This window comes from Cyprinodon variegatus, unplaced genomic scaffold (genome assembly GCF_000732505.1).
Source record: "Cyprinodon variegatus isolate N-32 unplaced genomic scaffold, C_variegatus-1.0 Scaffold555, whole genome shotgun sequence".
In the NCBI taxonomy this organism is placed as follows: Eukaryota; Metazoa; Chordata; class Actinopteri; order Cyprinodontiformes; family Cyprinodontidae; genus Cyprinodon; species Cyprinodon variegatus.
The window spans coordinates 242,713-257,340 of record NW_015151008.1 but is presented as its reverse complement, the minus strand read 5'-3'; the positions used below and the strand labels follow the sequence as shown (position 1 = coordinate 257,340).

Genomic DNA, 14,628 nt, shown 5'->3' with positions numbered 1-14,628 from the left:
TAAGGAAAAACTTGATAATCCTACCCTACAATATCAGACACCAGCACATTTTCAAAGTAAATGATGCTCACGCGATCTATGTTTGAACTTTCTTAGACCCTCCATCGGCACCCAGGTGGTTGGAGGTTGTGGGGATCAGCCGGAACAGCGCAGATTTGAAGTGGACGGCCCCGGAGCGTGATGGAGGGTCCCGGATCACCAACTATGTGGTGGAGAAGCGTGACGTGAGGCGTAAAGGCTGGCAGGCCGTGGACACCACCGTAAAGGAGCTGAAGTGCACTGTGACACCCCTCAACGATGGCGCTCTGTACGTGTTCAGGGTCGCCGCGGAGAACGCAGTGGGAGTCGGTCCATTCTGTGAGCTTGAGGATTCTGTGCTGGCCAAAGACACTTTCAGTAAGCGTGACAGATAACTAAAAATGTAGGAATTAAACATCTTTCTAGCAGGACAAAGGAAATAAGATGTTGTTTTGTTGCAGCTACTCCTGGACCGCCCTATGCTCTCACCGTCTACTCTGTGACCAAAAAGTATGTGGATCTGGAGTGGGAGGCGCCTAAAAATGATGGCGGTAGACCCATACTGAGGTGCTTGTTCTCCACCCTCCCTCACCAAGTCCCTGGTACCGTATGCTTTACAGCAATATTAATCATCTGGTGTTTCCTCCAACCAGGTATTCTATTGAGAAGAAGGAGAAGCTGGGAACACGCTGGGTAAAATGTGGAAAGACTTCTGGTCCAGACTGTAAATACAGGGTGACAGATGTCATCGAGGGCACAGAAGTCCAGTTCCAGATCCGGGCTGAGAATGAGGCCGGTGTCGGACACCCAAGCGAACCTACAGAGATCTTAACCATTGAAGATCCCACAGGTCAGCAAGAATCTGAGATTTTGAAGCCAGATAAGAGACAGCCAGAGCCTGAACGTGTCTGTCTTGTTATCCTCAGGCGTCCCTTCTCCTCCCATCGAGCTGCACGTGACCGGCGCCAGCCGAGACTTCCTGTCCATCGCCTGGAAGCCACCGCAGCAGGATGGCGGATCTCCGATCCGTGGCTATCACATTGAGATGTGCGAGGCTGGAACGGAGAAGTGGATGAGGGTCAACTCTCGTCCGGTGAAGGAGCTGAAGTACCGCGTGGAGGAGGGCGTGGTTCCTGAGAAAGAGTACATACTGAGAGTGAGGGCTATCAATTCAGTGGGAGAAAGTGAGCCCTCCGACATCTCAGAAAACGTCTTCGCCAAAGACTCCGACTGTAAGGCAGCCACATCTGCTTCCTCCACAAGTACGGAAATTGCCAAACCGTTTTTTAATATCCTCTTCTTCATGGTTCCAGGTAACCCTACACTGGAGTTCCAGACTCTCGACCTGGTTGTCGTGGAAACAGAGAAACTCCACATCCCAGTTCCCTTCAGAGCCGTGCCGTCTCCCAAAATCACGTGGCACAAAGATGGCAAAGAGATGAAGGCAGATGAGCGTCTCATGTTCAGGTCAGGATCTCGTTTAAAGTCCAAACAGTAACAGACATTAAATAAAAAACAAATGATGACCTCTCATTTCCAACGTTCGTTTTGAGCAGGAAGGAGTACACTTCCTGTCACTTGGAGATCGACAGCAGCCTTCACCCCGATGCTGGGGTGTACAAAGTGACTTTGGAGAACAATCTGGGAAGTGCCAGTGCAACCATTAACGTTAAAGTCATCGGTAATCACACATCCCATTGACCTGCCATAGAAACACTCGGTTATGCTTACAGACTCTCCAACATGCCATTCTGCCTGTGTCCTTAGGTCTTCCTGGTCCCTGTAAAGAGATTGTGGCATCTGAAATCACAAAGAGCTCCTGTAAAGTGTCCTGGGATCCTCCAGACTATGATGGTGGCACCCCGGTTCTTCACTACGTCCTACAGGTCTTTTTTATTTTCTGTTTAAAACAAAAGAGACAGTTTGAGTATCACCAAGCTGACGGTTTCTCTGTATGTTGGGTGGCAGCGGCGTGAGGCCGGCAGGAGGACGTACGTCAACATGATGTCAGGAGAGAACAAGGTGAGCTGGATGGTGAAAGACCTCATTCCCAACGGAGAGTACTACTTCAGAGTCCAGGCCGTCAACAAGATCGGAGGAGGAGAGTTCATCGAACTGCGGAACCCCGTCATCGCTCAGGACCAGAAACGTATGGAAAACTATTCCCTCTTTGACACCAAGCATGAACGTTTATCTAGACTTTTGGACTCAACATGGTCCAGAGGTGACATTAAATCCCTCTAACGTCAGCCCTCCAGAGGATTATTTCAATCAGGCCTGTAATATTGGAGGCACTTTGCTACCATTTAGAGGTCAGACTTATGTCCAGTCATGTCTGGCTCCACTCAAATAAAAAGAGTATATCTGCTGTATTCAAATTATGATTTCACGTATAAAAATCTGGGTTGAAACTTTAGGAACTGAATTTAGATTGTTTATGCTGAATGTGTACTATGTAATTTGATATTAAATGCTTTGGTTGGAATATGGATTTCACTATCCTTATCATTCTTATCACATCCTTATCACTTCATTATCATTCAATTATTTATGTTTTACATCAAGATAAACGTAATTGACCATATTTTGAGCTGAAGCAAAGGAGCTCTCCGTATACGAGCTTGGAAGATGTCATTGATGAGGCCAAACTGACATGTATAAGAAACATGGTGTAAGTTAAAAAAGATGTTAACTTAGCACAGTACCACTGTTGTTACATCATTCTGTTTCCTAATCAATACGTTTGGTGAATGACACGATTTGTGACACTTCATATGTGCTCCACTGCTTCAGCCCAGAATGCCTTTAAAAAAATTTGAAAAACATGAAGTTATTGACTTTGTGTTTGATTAATTGGTGGCTAAAGGACCCAGATGTCTCATTCTAAGAGACTAAATTTAAACCGGAAATTGAGTTATAGAACTGAAAGTAAAAATGAAATTTAATCTTTAATACAGCCAAATATATTTCAAAGCAAAATAATTTTGTTTTAATTCATTTAAAAATAATTTTCAAATCAATACCTTTAATTTAAATTTACATGGAAACAGATTCAGTGTGACCAAATTAAATTCAGGCAAGTTTCTTCCAAGTTTTTTTTGTGTGTATTTGTATATAAAACCAGGCACCTTTTAAAGAGTTCCTTCCTTGCATATATTGATCTCTATGGGGGTACCATGTTTGTTTTTTAAAGGTGAGGTCCAATGTTATCCTATTGATTTCTTGCTATTCCAGCTCTATACTGTTGTTTTGTCGTCCAAAATGGTTGGCAGTGACAGACACCCGGAAAGTTTCCCCATCATAGCTTTTTATTAGTTGTAAAATTTAAAATAATTGAATTCTGCTTGTATTTTTCCAGATGCTCCTGACCCACCAGTGGATGTAGAGACCCACAATCCCACCTCCAGTACAATAACCTTGACCTGGAAGCCTCCCATGTATGATGGCGGTGCCAAGATCATGGGATACATTCTGGAGAGGCAGCAGAAGGGCGAGGACAAATGGGAGAGGTGCAATGACTTCCTGGTGCCGGTCCTGTCCTACACAGTCAGAGGACTAACAGAGGGAAAGGAATACATGTTCAGAGTCAAAGCAGAAAATGCTGCCGGAATCAGTGAGCCATCACGCAGCACGCTGTTCGTTAAGGCCTCAGATGCTATCGGTAAGTAAAAGAGCATTTCCAACACTGTTCTGCAGAGCTTTTCTATGTAAGATTTCAGATTCAAGTTTAATTTAATTGAAATTTAAACTTTGTGTTCCAGATCCTCCCAAAGTGTTCCTGAGTGGTAGCCTGCAGTCTGGTCTCAGTGTTAGACGGGGCTGTGAGATCTGCCTGGACGCCAATATTTCTGGCTCGCCGTACCCTCAGATTACATGGTACTGGAACAACCAGCCAATCCAGCCTGAACCACTCCGCAAGAGACCCGAAAAACCCCTGAAAAAGAAGCCTGAGAAGAAGGAGGAGGAGAAGAAGGAGGAGGAGAAAAAGGCTGAGGGGGAGGCTGAGAAGAAAGAAGAGACGATGGAAGTAGAGGAAAAGAAAGAAGCAGAGGAGAAGAAGCCAGAGGAGGAGAAGAAGCCAGAGGAGGAGAAGAAGCCAGAGGAGGAGAAGAAGCCAGAGGAAGAGGCTGCAGAGCCAGAGGTGGAGGAGCCTGACTATCCCACCATCAACGAACGTCTTACTATCAATAACAGCCACAGGGGTGTTTCCTCCATCGCCATCAGGGAGTCAGTCCGCCCGGATCATGGCGTCTACATGGTGAAGGTGGAGAACGATCACGGCATTGCCTCAGCAACCTGTGAGGTCAACGTGCTCGGTGAGTCAACACTAATCCTTACAGTTAAACATCCCACAGACGAGGGCTGGAGGTGAGTTATCACTAACTACTGGTCTTTCATATCGGCAGATACCCCTGGCCCTCCTGTGAACTTTACATTTGAGGAAGTGAGGAAGAACTCTGTCATTTGCAAGTGGGATCCTCCTCTGGATGATGGCGGCAGCGAGATCCTCAACTACACTCTGGAGAAGAAGGACAACTCCAAGCTGGAGTTTGGCTGGAGTTGTGTTACTTCCACTCTCAGAGGGTGCCGTTACCTGGTGCCCAAACTCATTGAGAAGAAGGAGTACATCTTCAGGGTGGTGGCAGAAAACAAGTTTGGTCCTGGTCCGCCTTGCGTCTCCAAGCCTCTAGTTGCCAAGAACCCCTTCGGTATGACACAGATATGGAAATATTATCAGAAGTTGCTGAAGCTATGAGAAAGGGACACTCATTGGTTTTGCTGCTCTCTTTCAATTTCCTCAGAACCTCCCGAGGCTCCTGATAAGCCACAGGTTGATGACATCACAGCCAACAGCATGCTGGTCATCTGGAATGAACCAAAAGACAATGGCAACCCCATCCTGGGATACTGGGTGGAGCGCAGGGAGATCAACAGCTCCCACTGGGCACGTGTAAACAGGTGAGGGAACATCATAGCCTCTAATTTGTTTCCATTCAGACAGAGCATGTCTTCAGTCTCATTAAAATACGGCTTCCTTCTATGCTGACCTGCAGGAACATCGTCCCAGACACCCAGCTGAAAGTGGAAGGTCTCCTGGAGGGACTGACTTACATCTTCAGGGTAGCGGCTGAAAACCAGGCCGGCCCTGGAAAGTTCAGTCCTCCCTCTGAACCTAAAACGGCCCAGGCTCCAATCCGTACGTAAAGGGTTTCAAACTTTGCCCAGGGAAGATATCCTGGTCAGCTAACATTTTTGTTATTTCATGGTGTTGTCTCTACCCTTGCAGTGCCACCTGGACCTCCCACTGCCAGAGTGGTGGCTTCCACTGACCACTCCATTGAGGTTGAGTGGGACCCGCCTGCAGACAATGGTGGTGGAGAGATTCTGGGATACCATGTGGATAAGGTCAGAAGACGGAGTCTAACTATGCCTGGTTTCCTGGTTAATCCGTATGGAAATCCTCAATTGAGACAAACTGAATGTTGATGGTGTTTCTGTGGTTTCTCAGGCAATGGCTGGAACCAAAGACTGGTCTAGATCAACAGAACGTCCCTGGAAGACCCGTAACTTCACTGTCTATGGAGTTCGTGAAGGGGCAAAGTACACCGTCAGAGTCATCGCGTGCAACGCTGCTGGAGAGGGAGCTCCTGGATTCACAGAGGCTGTTTTTGTCCGGAACCCAGCAGGTCTGCCTTAAACCAGAACATCAAGCCATTCGAGACAGACATTTTCATTGTATTTGCTAACTTCTCTTGGTTCTAAATGTGCTCCACAGAAATTCCAGTTATTGAAATGGACCTTTCTGTCAAGAATGGTGTTATCATCAGAGCTGGAGAAACCCTGCGTGTTCCTGCTACAGTCACAGGTAAACCCTACCCATCCATCACCTGGACGAAGGATGATGGGAAACCGGATAAAGACCGTGTGGAGATCCTCAGCGAGGGAGACGACAGTATCGTCTTGATCAAGAACGTCCAAAGAAAAGATTGTGGAAAATACCAGATCTCTGCCTGCAACCCCAGTGGCTCCAAGTCTGCATCGACCAGAGTGGAAGTTATGGGTAACTAAAGCCCATGAAACCTGACAGAAGCTGCTCACATCACCAAAACCTTTTGACTAATGCCATGCTTTATGTTTTAGACGTCCCTGGCCCTATCACCGATCTGAAGCCAGTTGTCGTTACGCGCAAGATGATTTTCCTGAACTGGGATGACCCAGAAGATGATGGAGGCAGCGATCTGACGGGCTTTATTGTGGAACGAAGGGACGCCAAGATGCACACTTGGAGGCAGCCCATTGAAACCGCTTCATCAAAGTGCGAGTGTGTGGGCATCATGGAAGGGCAGGAGTACTTTTTCCGTGTCACTGCCAAGAACAAATACGGTTTGGGTGTACCTGTTGAGCTGGGGCCTATCAAGGCTGTGGATCCTCAGGGTAAATTTAGAATCATATATCATAAGCATAATAATAACTCGGTACATTTTTTTTTTTTTTAACTAAAACATAATGGGGATTGTTGTTTGTGCAGGTCCTCCATCATACCCTGAGAAGTTCCACTACACGGAGCGGACCAAAAACTCCATCACTCTGGCTTGGAAGCCTCCACGTAGCGATGGCGGCAGCCCTGTTATCGGGTACTTTGTAGAGAAGAAGAGGCAGGACAAGCAGGCCTTTGAGCCATGTAACACAGAGATCTGCCCCAACATGACTCTTACTGTGGAAGGCCTGGAGGAGGCCTGGATGTATGAGTTCAGAATCAAATGTGCCAATCTTATTGGTGAGAGCGAGCCATCCATCCCACTGACGGTGGTGATCCAAGATGATGAAGGTGACACTAATTTGTCTTTCTTTCCTTAAGAGAAACCTCAAACCTCTGTGGATGCTGGTATTTTTTTGCCTTATGCACTACATTATGTAAATGCTTCTGTTCCATTTTGCCAGTTGGTCCTGAGATCCACATGTTGAAGCACTTCAAGGCCGACTGTATTACTGTGAGGAAAGGTGAGCCTATCGAAATCCCCGCCGATATCATTGGGCTCCCCGTCCCGAATATCGAGTGGTCCAAGGACGATGTGGTGATCGATAAGCCAACAGAGACGCTGCTGATCGAGACAGAGGTCACTGGAAGGATGAATGCCAAGACCACGCTGTCCATCCCAGCTGCCAACAGGAGGGACCGTGGTAGCTACACCGTGTCAGCATCTAACAATATGGGCTCTGCTAAACACACCGTCTCTGTCATGGTGCTGGGTGAGTGAGAAGGATGCCGCAAAAGAAACTTAAATAAGGATCAAAGTGTCTACCTCTAAACTGGATGTTTGTTCTCTCCTCAGATCGACCAACTCCACCGAGGAACCTGACTGTATCTAACATCAGAGCAGAGTCCTGCTACCTGAACTGGGACCCACCAATTGATAATGGTGGCAGCGAGCTGACTAACTACATTATTGAGAGAAAGGAAGTGCGTAAAGATGAGCCTGAGCCAGAGGAAGGTGAAGAGGCTCCACCTGAGCCACAGTGGGAGGAGGTCAGCAGCACCATCATTGAGAGGAAATTTGGGGTAAGTAACGATAAAAGAGTAAACAGTGAACATTAAGTGCCTAGAGGGTTAACTCTGCTTCTTTTCCAGGTATGGAACTTGGAAACTAACAAGACCTACTTGTTCCAAGTCAGAGCTGAGAACCGCTATGGTAAATCTGACCCCTGTACAACAGAAGAAGTCCTCATTACAGACCCGTTTGGTCTTCCTGGACCACCAGAGAAACCAACTATTACAGAATACTCCAAGGTGTCTATGACACTCACCTGGCAGCCTCCTAGAGAGACTGGAGGCTCAATGATCACTGGCTACTGGTTGGAGAAAAGGGAGAAAGGCACCGACTATTGGGCCAAGGTGAACAAGATGCCAGTCACTAAAAGGGGCACGAAAGGTTGGGAGTATCAGGTGAGCCTCGGGAGCTTTGTCAAGTCTATTTTGTAATACATGAAACAACCAAAAACAACGGAGTCATGACCTCCTGCTTCTGTTAGGTCACTCGACTGTTTGAAGGAACTGAGTACGAGTTCAGGGTTGCTGCCAGCAATTCAGCTGGAACCGGACCATTCAGTGCACCATCTGACTCCGCCTTTGCCGTTGATCCCATCAGTAAGTTTGTCATAACAGGAATATTTTCTGAAGGTGATAAAAAAAAAAACAGCAGTTTTCAAATAGCTAATGGTTTCCTTTCTCTCCAAGCTCCTCCAAGCATGCCTGCCGCCCCTGAGATCGCGGATAAGACCAAGCACAGCGTCACTTTGTCTTGGAAGCCACCTGAGAGTGACGGAGGTAGCCCCATCAAGGGCTACATCATCCAGATTCAGGATGAGGGATCATCAGAGTGGCACAAGATCAACGACATCGACAGCCTGATCCCTACCACAGAATTCACAGTGCCCAGTCTCCGTGAGCTGAAACGCTACCGCTTCAGGATCATCGCCGTCAACGACATCGGCGAGTCCGACCCCAGCCCTCGCACCAGTGAAGTTCTGATTGAGGACATCCAACGTATGTCAGACCTTAAAACGCCAAGACAGCCTAAAAAGGCATCACTGCTCTTGTCTTTGTCCTTCATCTCTTCCTTTGATGTCTTTTTTTCACCACAGTTCCTCCTTCCATCACAATCGATGTCCTGGCTGAAGAATTGGTGAACATCCGTGCTGGAGATCCAATCAGGATTCCCGCCACCATCAAGGGCCGGCCTGTTCCCAAGGTTACCTGGGACTATGAGGGCAAAGCCAAGAGCCAGAAAAAGAACAAACTGCATACAGTTCCTGTGGAGGCTGAGGTAAGGACCACCAATGTTTCTGCTGTGGTTCCAGCATGTCCAGTCTGATCAACCATGTAGAGGTTTGGTTGCATCACATGACCTCAACAAATCTTTTAATATGCTTGGTTCATCAGACAAATTTTTAATCTGCGTCATGTCCTCTTTACCCACACAACTATCATCCCCAAAATACATAATTTGTATTTGTCGAATTTCTATGGGAAAATCATATAAATCTATATTTAGAAACTATGTTTCATCAAAGCCACACTAGCACCATTTAAATGTGTTAGCACAATATGTAAGAGAAGTCCATCTACAGGCGGGAAAAGGTCTATGTGATAAGTGGTTCCACTTCCAGAGTGGAAAGGTCTGTCATTTTTAGCAGATAGACAATCTTTGGGTGGGACTTGCAAAATCAACATTGAATTAGATACTGAAGTGAGAGGAGCTTTACATCAAAATAATACTTAAGAAAAAGTAAAACTACTGTAGTCATTCAAGAATTACACAGGACCTTTGATCCAAATGTCTTTTACTGTGCGAATAATGTTAAGCAGACAGAGAATAGTTTTCTATGAAAAAGATTTCAGCTCCTCTATACTAAAACTCTTAAAACTTGGTACTTATGCAATGTTCACAATCAATTCCCGATTTAAAAAGTTACATTTGCCTATGTGTATGTTGGCAGGTAGGCTCTCATCTGAGCTCAGTGGAAAGGAAATGTTATTTTAACTGAAAGCTGGAAACTGATCAATATTTGGACCCCGCTGATTTTTAATTGGTTACCCATGTCTTAGAGTACAGTTCCAATAAACAAAATAAAGTCATGATGGCATTACAACTCCAACATGTCACAACTTATGTATTAATGCATTTCACCCAGGTTGAGTCCACAGAGACCACCTCCGTGTTGAACATCCCTGTGAGCCTGAGGAGTCACTCTGGACGTTATACCATCACTGCCAAGAACAAGTCTGGACAAAAACATGTCAACGTCAGAGTGATTGTCCTCGGTATGTATCTTCAGGCAGCTGAAATTTTCTGTCTGACTTCATGAGTTGATGCTTTGAGAGAGTTTTATTTTATGAATTGTTGATTTAATTTCCGACTTTGCTTTGTGCACAGATGTTCCTGGACCTCCAAAGGACCTGAGGGTCACTGATGTAACCCGTTCAACCATGAGGCTGATCTGGAAGCTCCCTGACACCGATGGAGGAGAGAGGATCAAGAGCTACTTCATTGAGAAGAAGTCTGTCATTGACAAGGCCTGGACTAAGGTAAAAGGCGGTTCATCTATCTATTCTCATGGGTTTTAGATATTCCTTTTGCTTGAGTGACAAATTGGTTTACGTTTCTCCTTCCTAGGTGAATGCTGCTTGTGCTAGTCAAGCCTTTGTGGTTCCTGGCCTATTGGAGGGTCAGGAGTACCTGTTCAGGGTTCGTGCAGAAAACAGACTTGGATTTGGTCCCTTCACTGAAACAAAGGAACCCGTCCGAGCTAGAGATCCCATCTGTAAGGCCCGGCCGGCTCTTCCTGCCACACACATACAACACAAAGTTCTCTCTGGAATTGTGTCTACAAAGAACTTTTTTGTTTTGTAAACTCCTCAGACCCACCGGACCCCCCGACCAAGCTGAAGGTTAACCTGGTTACCAAGAACACCGTCACTCTGAGCTGGGAGCCTCCAAAGAACAACGGCGGCTCTCCGATAAAGCATTACATCATCGAGCGTCTGAGCTGGGACACCAGCGGAAAGGAGAAGGAGACCTGGAAGCAGTGCAACAAGAGAGACGTGGAGGAACTGAGCTTTGTTGTGGAGGATCTGAAGGAGGTCTGTCTATCCCTTGGTTCATCTATAGCACCCAGTAGTGTTAGTAAATCAGAGGAGGCCCTAAGCTGTGAATCACAAACCCTGGTTATTGTAATTAATTTGTGTTAAGTTATAGTTTTGTTCTTTTAACCTGCAGGGTGGAGAATATGAATTCAGAGTAAAAGCTGTGAATGAGGCAGGACCAAGCCGACCTTCTGCCACCGTGGGACCCTTGGTCATAAAGGACCAGACATGTGAGTGACATCCATTTAAGTCATTCCTTCGTTGCAAGCCTTAGTATTGACTCCAACCAAAGGGATTATTTCTGATGTTGCTGAATGTCTGTTTTTTTCTGCAGGTCCTCCTACCATTGAGTTACGGGAAGCCATGGAGGGAGAGGAAGGCTGCGACGTCAGCATCGTGGCAAAGATCAGCGGTTGTCCCTTCCCAACGCTAACCTGGCATAAGGCCAGCCAGGCCAAACCCGAGGAGAAGACTGCTGTCCAGTATGACCAGCACATCACCAAACTGGTGACCCCAGTCAAGTGCACACTGCTGATTCAGCAGGCCAGCCGGGATGACAGCGCCCTCTACAGCCTGACTGCCAGTAACAGTCTGGGTACAGTCTCCAAGGACATCAAACTGTCTGTGCTGGGTGAGAAACATAAGCAGTTAAAAAAAAAACAACTTCTGGACATAACAGAACATTATGATGTAAGGAAGGATGATATATTTTCCAAACTCTGACTTTCAGGACCTCCTGGCCCACCAATTGGACCGATTAAGTTCACAGAGGTCTTTGCAGAGAGGATTGGCCTGGCCTGGAACCCTCCCACAGATGATGGTGGATCCAAGATCACCAATTATGTGGTGGAGAAGCGTGAGGAAAACCGAAAATCCTGGGTCCATGTCTCCAATGACCCCAAGGAGTGCACCTATATTGTGACAAGGCTAACAGAGAACCATGAATATGAGTTCAGGGTCATGGCCCAGAACAAGTTTGGAGTTGGACCACCACTGGTCAGTGAGCCAGAGAAGGCCAGAAACCTTTTCAGTAAGTTAAAGAAGTTTTGTTCAGTTTATCAGGTGATTCAGCGCTCCGGTAAATAGTCCTGATTGTTGATTGCCGTCCTGTCCTACCACAGCCGTTCCTGGTCAATGTGAGAAACCAACAGTAACTGAAGTCTGTCTTGAGTCTATGACCGTGAACTGGGATGAGCCTAAGTATGACGGCGGGTCCTCCATTACCGGCTACTTCATTGAAAAGAAGGAGACCACTTCCAAACGCTGGACCCGAGTCACTCGGGAACCGATCCGTGCTCTCCCACTGGGCAACAACTGGGACGTTACAGGCCTAATGGAGGGTGCACTGTACCAGTTCAGGGTGATCGCCATCAACGCAGCTGGCTGTGGCCTGCCCAGCCTGCCTTCAGACCCCGTACTCTGCAGAGACCCCATCAGTAAGTCCACCATGTCTCAAATCTTTTAGAAGCTGATATTTGTGCACCCTAGGAAATGTTCCAGAGGTCGTTTGTTAACAAACTGAAAAGTTTTTCACAGAAAACCTTTAATGATTGATGGAAGTAATTGTTGAAGAGTAAGCAGATTTTCCTTTCCAAATGATTTTGGATCCAAACTGAGATTTTAAATTTTCTGTGTATAGAACCTCCAGGGCCACCTTACCCGAAGGTGTCAGACTGGACTAAATCAACCGTGGAGCTTGAGTGGCTCCCTCCTTCGTCGGATGGAGGGTCCAAGGTGACCGGTTATGTTGTTGAGTTCAAGGAGGTGGACAAGGAGGAGGAGCAAAGGAAAGCCCAGAGAAGGATGCTGCTGAGCGAAGCTGAGGAGGAGAAGGAGCCTGAGAGTGATGAGAGCTGGCAGAAGGTAGTAAGAACTCAGGCTCTTGCCCCAAGTAGAGTTCCTTCTGATGTTCAGCTCCTGATGCGTTTGTGCTTTCCTGCAGGCAAAGGACACTGAGGTTAGAGGAACCAAGTACGTGGTGGCCGAACTTAAAGAAGGAGGCCTCTACCAGTTTAGAGTCCGAGCCGTGAACTCAGCTGGAGTTGGAGAGCCTGGTCTCGTGTCCGAATTGATTGAGGTCAAAGACAGAACAAGTAAGACCTGGATCCTAATGCTGTATTCCTAAACATCGCAGTATAGACTAATCAGCTTTAATTAAAACCCAACTCCCTTCCTAGTTCCTCCTGAGATGGACCTGGATGCTTCGGTGAAGGAAAAGATTGTCGTCCATGCAGGAGCTACCATCCGCATCATTGCATACGTTTCTGGTAAACCTGCTCCACAGATCACCTGGTGCCGCGACGACGGTGAAGTGCCCAAAGAGGCTCTAGTGGAGACAACAGGCATCTCCAACTCACTGGTCATCAAGAACTGCAGGCGCCAACATCAGGGCATGTACACGCTCACTGCCAAGAACGAGGGTGGTGAGAGGAGGAAGGCCGTCATCGTTGAAGTTCTTGGTAAGTGAAAAGTTTAGGAGGATGGAAGGCAGGTTAATATTTCTTAAACCACCTTTTAACTTTGTCTCTACTCTTCCCTAAAGATGTTCCTGGACCTGTTGGTCTTCCTTTTGCCGGTGAGAATCTGACCACTGACTCCTGCAAACTGACCTGGTACTCCCCCGAAGATGATGGAGGCTCGGCCATCACCAACTACATAATCGAGAAGCGAGAATCTGACCGCATGGGCTGGACCTCGGTGTCCTACACAGTGACTAGGAACAACGCGGTGGTACAGGGTCTGATCGAGGGCAAGGGTTACTTCTTTAGGATCGCAGCCGAGAACATCATTGGAATGGGACCTTTCATCGAGATCGATAACATGGTCCTCATTAAGGACCCCATCTGTAAGTCCAAGACAACAAAATTATAAACACCAAGGAACCATTTAGGTTTTATATGTTCATTAACACTGTCTCCTGCAGCCGTCCCAGAGCGTCCAGAGGACCTGATTATAACCGCAGTCACCAAGGACTCCATCTCTGTTGCTTGGAGACCCCCTAAATACGACGGCGGAGCGGAAGTGACCTCCTACGTCCTTGAGTCAAGGATGGTGGGCCGGGACACTTTTGCTCGTATAGGTGGTGAGGACAAGCTGATGGACAGGAAGTTTACGCTGACCGGACTGAAGGAAGGCTCGAGTCACGAGTTCAGAGTCTCAGCCGTCAACCAGGTGGGACAGGGCAAGCATTCCTTCCCAACCAAACCCGTGCAGTGCAAGGACGAGCTTGGTGAGTACCTGAGTACCTATGACAGATTCTAGGCCTGCAGTTTGTCAACAGGCAAATATTATTTATCTATTCTGACACGGGTAGATGCTAAGTTATAGAAGATAACAAACTGCTGCTGTTCCCCTTCAGAACCACCAACTCTGGACCTAGACTTCAGAGAAAAGATGATGGTGAAGGTAGGAGACTCGTGCTTATTGTCAGGACGCTACAGCGGCAAACCAGCACCAACCATCAGCTGGACAAAGAATGAGGAGGAGGTTAAAGCAGATGAAGAGATCAGCCTCCACAGCACTGCGCACCACCTTAGCCTGAACATCCCCAAGGCTAAGAGAGATCACAGCGGCCGCTACTGCGTCAGCGTCGACAATGCTGCTGGAACACGTACCGGAGTATGTGCCCTAACTGTAGTCGGTGAGTCACAACGAGCTTATGTCCACCTTTAGATTAACAAAGTTTGAAACACAATCTCAGATCGACAGAAATCCACATACTCCAATAGCTGACTTAAGTAGATTGAATGGATGTGTGCCCAGCTATCAGCTTTCCTCTGTTGCTCGCTTGACCAAAAAAAATGGCAAAAACTATGGTGACTCCTGCTTCCTTAAGAACCATTTTTACCGGACAAGTTAAGAGAAAGACAATTATTTAAGCCTAAAAACTGTCAATATCTGTAATATCTTATTTAATCTGAAATAATCCTAAACTCTGAGCATCAGAACATCAAATATACTTTATT

General features: G+C 46.8%; 1 protein-coding gene across 1 annotated transcript in view; it reads left to right on the top strand.

Annotated features, from left to right (window-relative positions):
- ttn (titin) overlaps positions 1-14,628 on the top strand; it is a 206,646-nt gene that overhangs the window by 128,017 nt on the left and 64,001 nt on the right. The window contains exons 144-182 of the mRNA XM_015391676.1: positions 97-396; positions 480-585; positions 672-868; positions 945-1,250; positions 1,332-1,485; positions 1,575-1,699; positions 1,786-1,904; positions 1,987-2,167; positions 3,377-3,679; positions 3,780-4,334; positions 4,425-4,727; positions 4,821-4,977; positions 5,073-5,215; positions 5,306-5,424; positions 5,528-5,705; positions 5,795-6,079; positions 6,160-6,453; positions 6,548-6,847; positions 6,961-7,269; positions 7,353-7,579; positions 7,649-7,963; positions 8,050-8,164; positions 8,255-8,563; positions 8,662-8,843; positions 9,712-9,841; positions 9,954-10,105; positions 10,194-10,341; positions 10,440-10,660; positions 10,797-10,893; positions 10,998-11,294; positions 11,394-11,693; positions 11,785-12,099; positions 12,303-12,427; positions 12,500-12,526; positions 12,606-12,756; positions 12,841-13,122; positions 13,206-13,508; positions 13,587-13,892; positions 14,022-14,303. Coding sequence (XP_015247162.1) covers positions 97-396; positions 480-585; positions 672-868; positions 945-1,250; positions 1,332-1,485; positions 1,575-1,699; positions 1,786-1,904; positions 1,987-2,167; positions 3,377-3,679; positions 3,780-4,334; positions 4,425-4,727; positions 4,821-4,977; positions 5,073-5,215; positions 5,306-5,424; positions 5,528-5,705; positions 5,795-6,079; positions 6,160-6,453; positions 6,548-6,847; positions 6,961-7,269; positions 7,353-7,579; positions 7,649-7,963; positions 8,050-8,164; positions 8,255-8,563; positions 8,662-8,843; positions 9,712-9,841; positions 9,954-10,105; positions 10,194-10,341; positions 10,440-10,660; positions 10,797-10,893; positions 10,998-11,294; positions 11,394-11,693; positions 11,785-12,099; positions 12,303-12,427; positions 12,500-12,526; positions 12,606-12,756; positions 12,841-13,122; positions 13,206-13,508; positions 13,587-13,892; positions 14,022-14,303 — 8,718 coding nt within the window. The remainder of the gene's footprint in view (positions 1-96; positions 397-479; positions 586-671; positions 869-944; positions 1,251-1,331; positions 1,486-1,574; positions 1,700-1,785; positions 1,905-1,986; positions 2,168-3,376; positions 3,680-3,779; positions 4,335-4,424; positions 4,728-4,820; positions 4,978-5,072; positions 5,216-5,305; positions 5,425-5,527; positions 5,706-5,794; positions 6,080-6,159; positions 6,454-6,547; positions 6,848-6,960; positions 7,270-7,352; positions 7,580-7,648; positions 7,964-8,049; positions 8,165-8,254; positions 8,564-8,661; positions 8,844-9,711; positions 9,842-9,953; positions 10,106-10,193; positions 10,342-10,439; positions 10,661-10,796; positions 10,894-10,997; positions 11,295-11,393; positions 11,694-11,784; positions 12,100-12,302; positions 12,428-12,499; positions 12,527-12,605; positions 12,757-12,840; positions 13,123-13,205; positions 13,509-13,586; positions 13,893-14,021; positions 14,304-14,628) is intronic.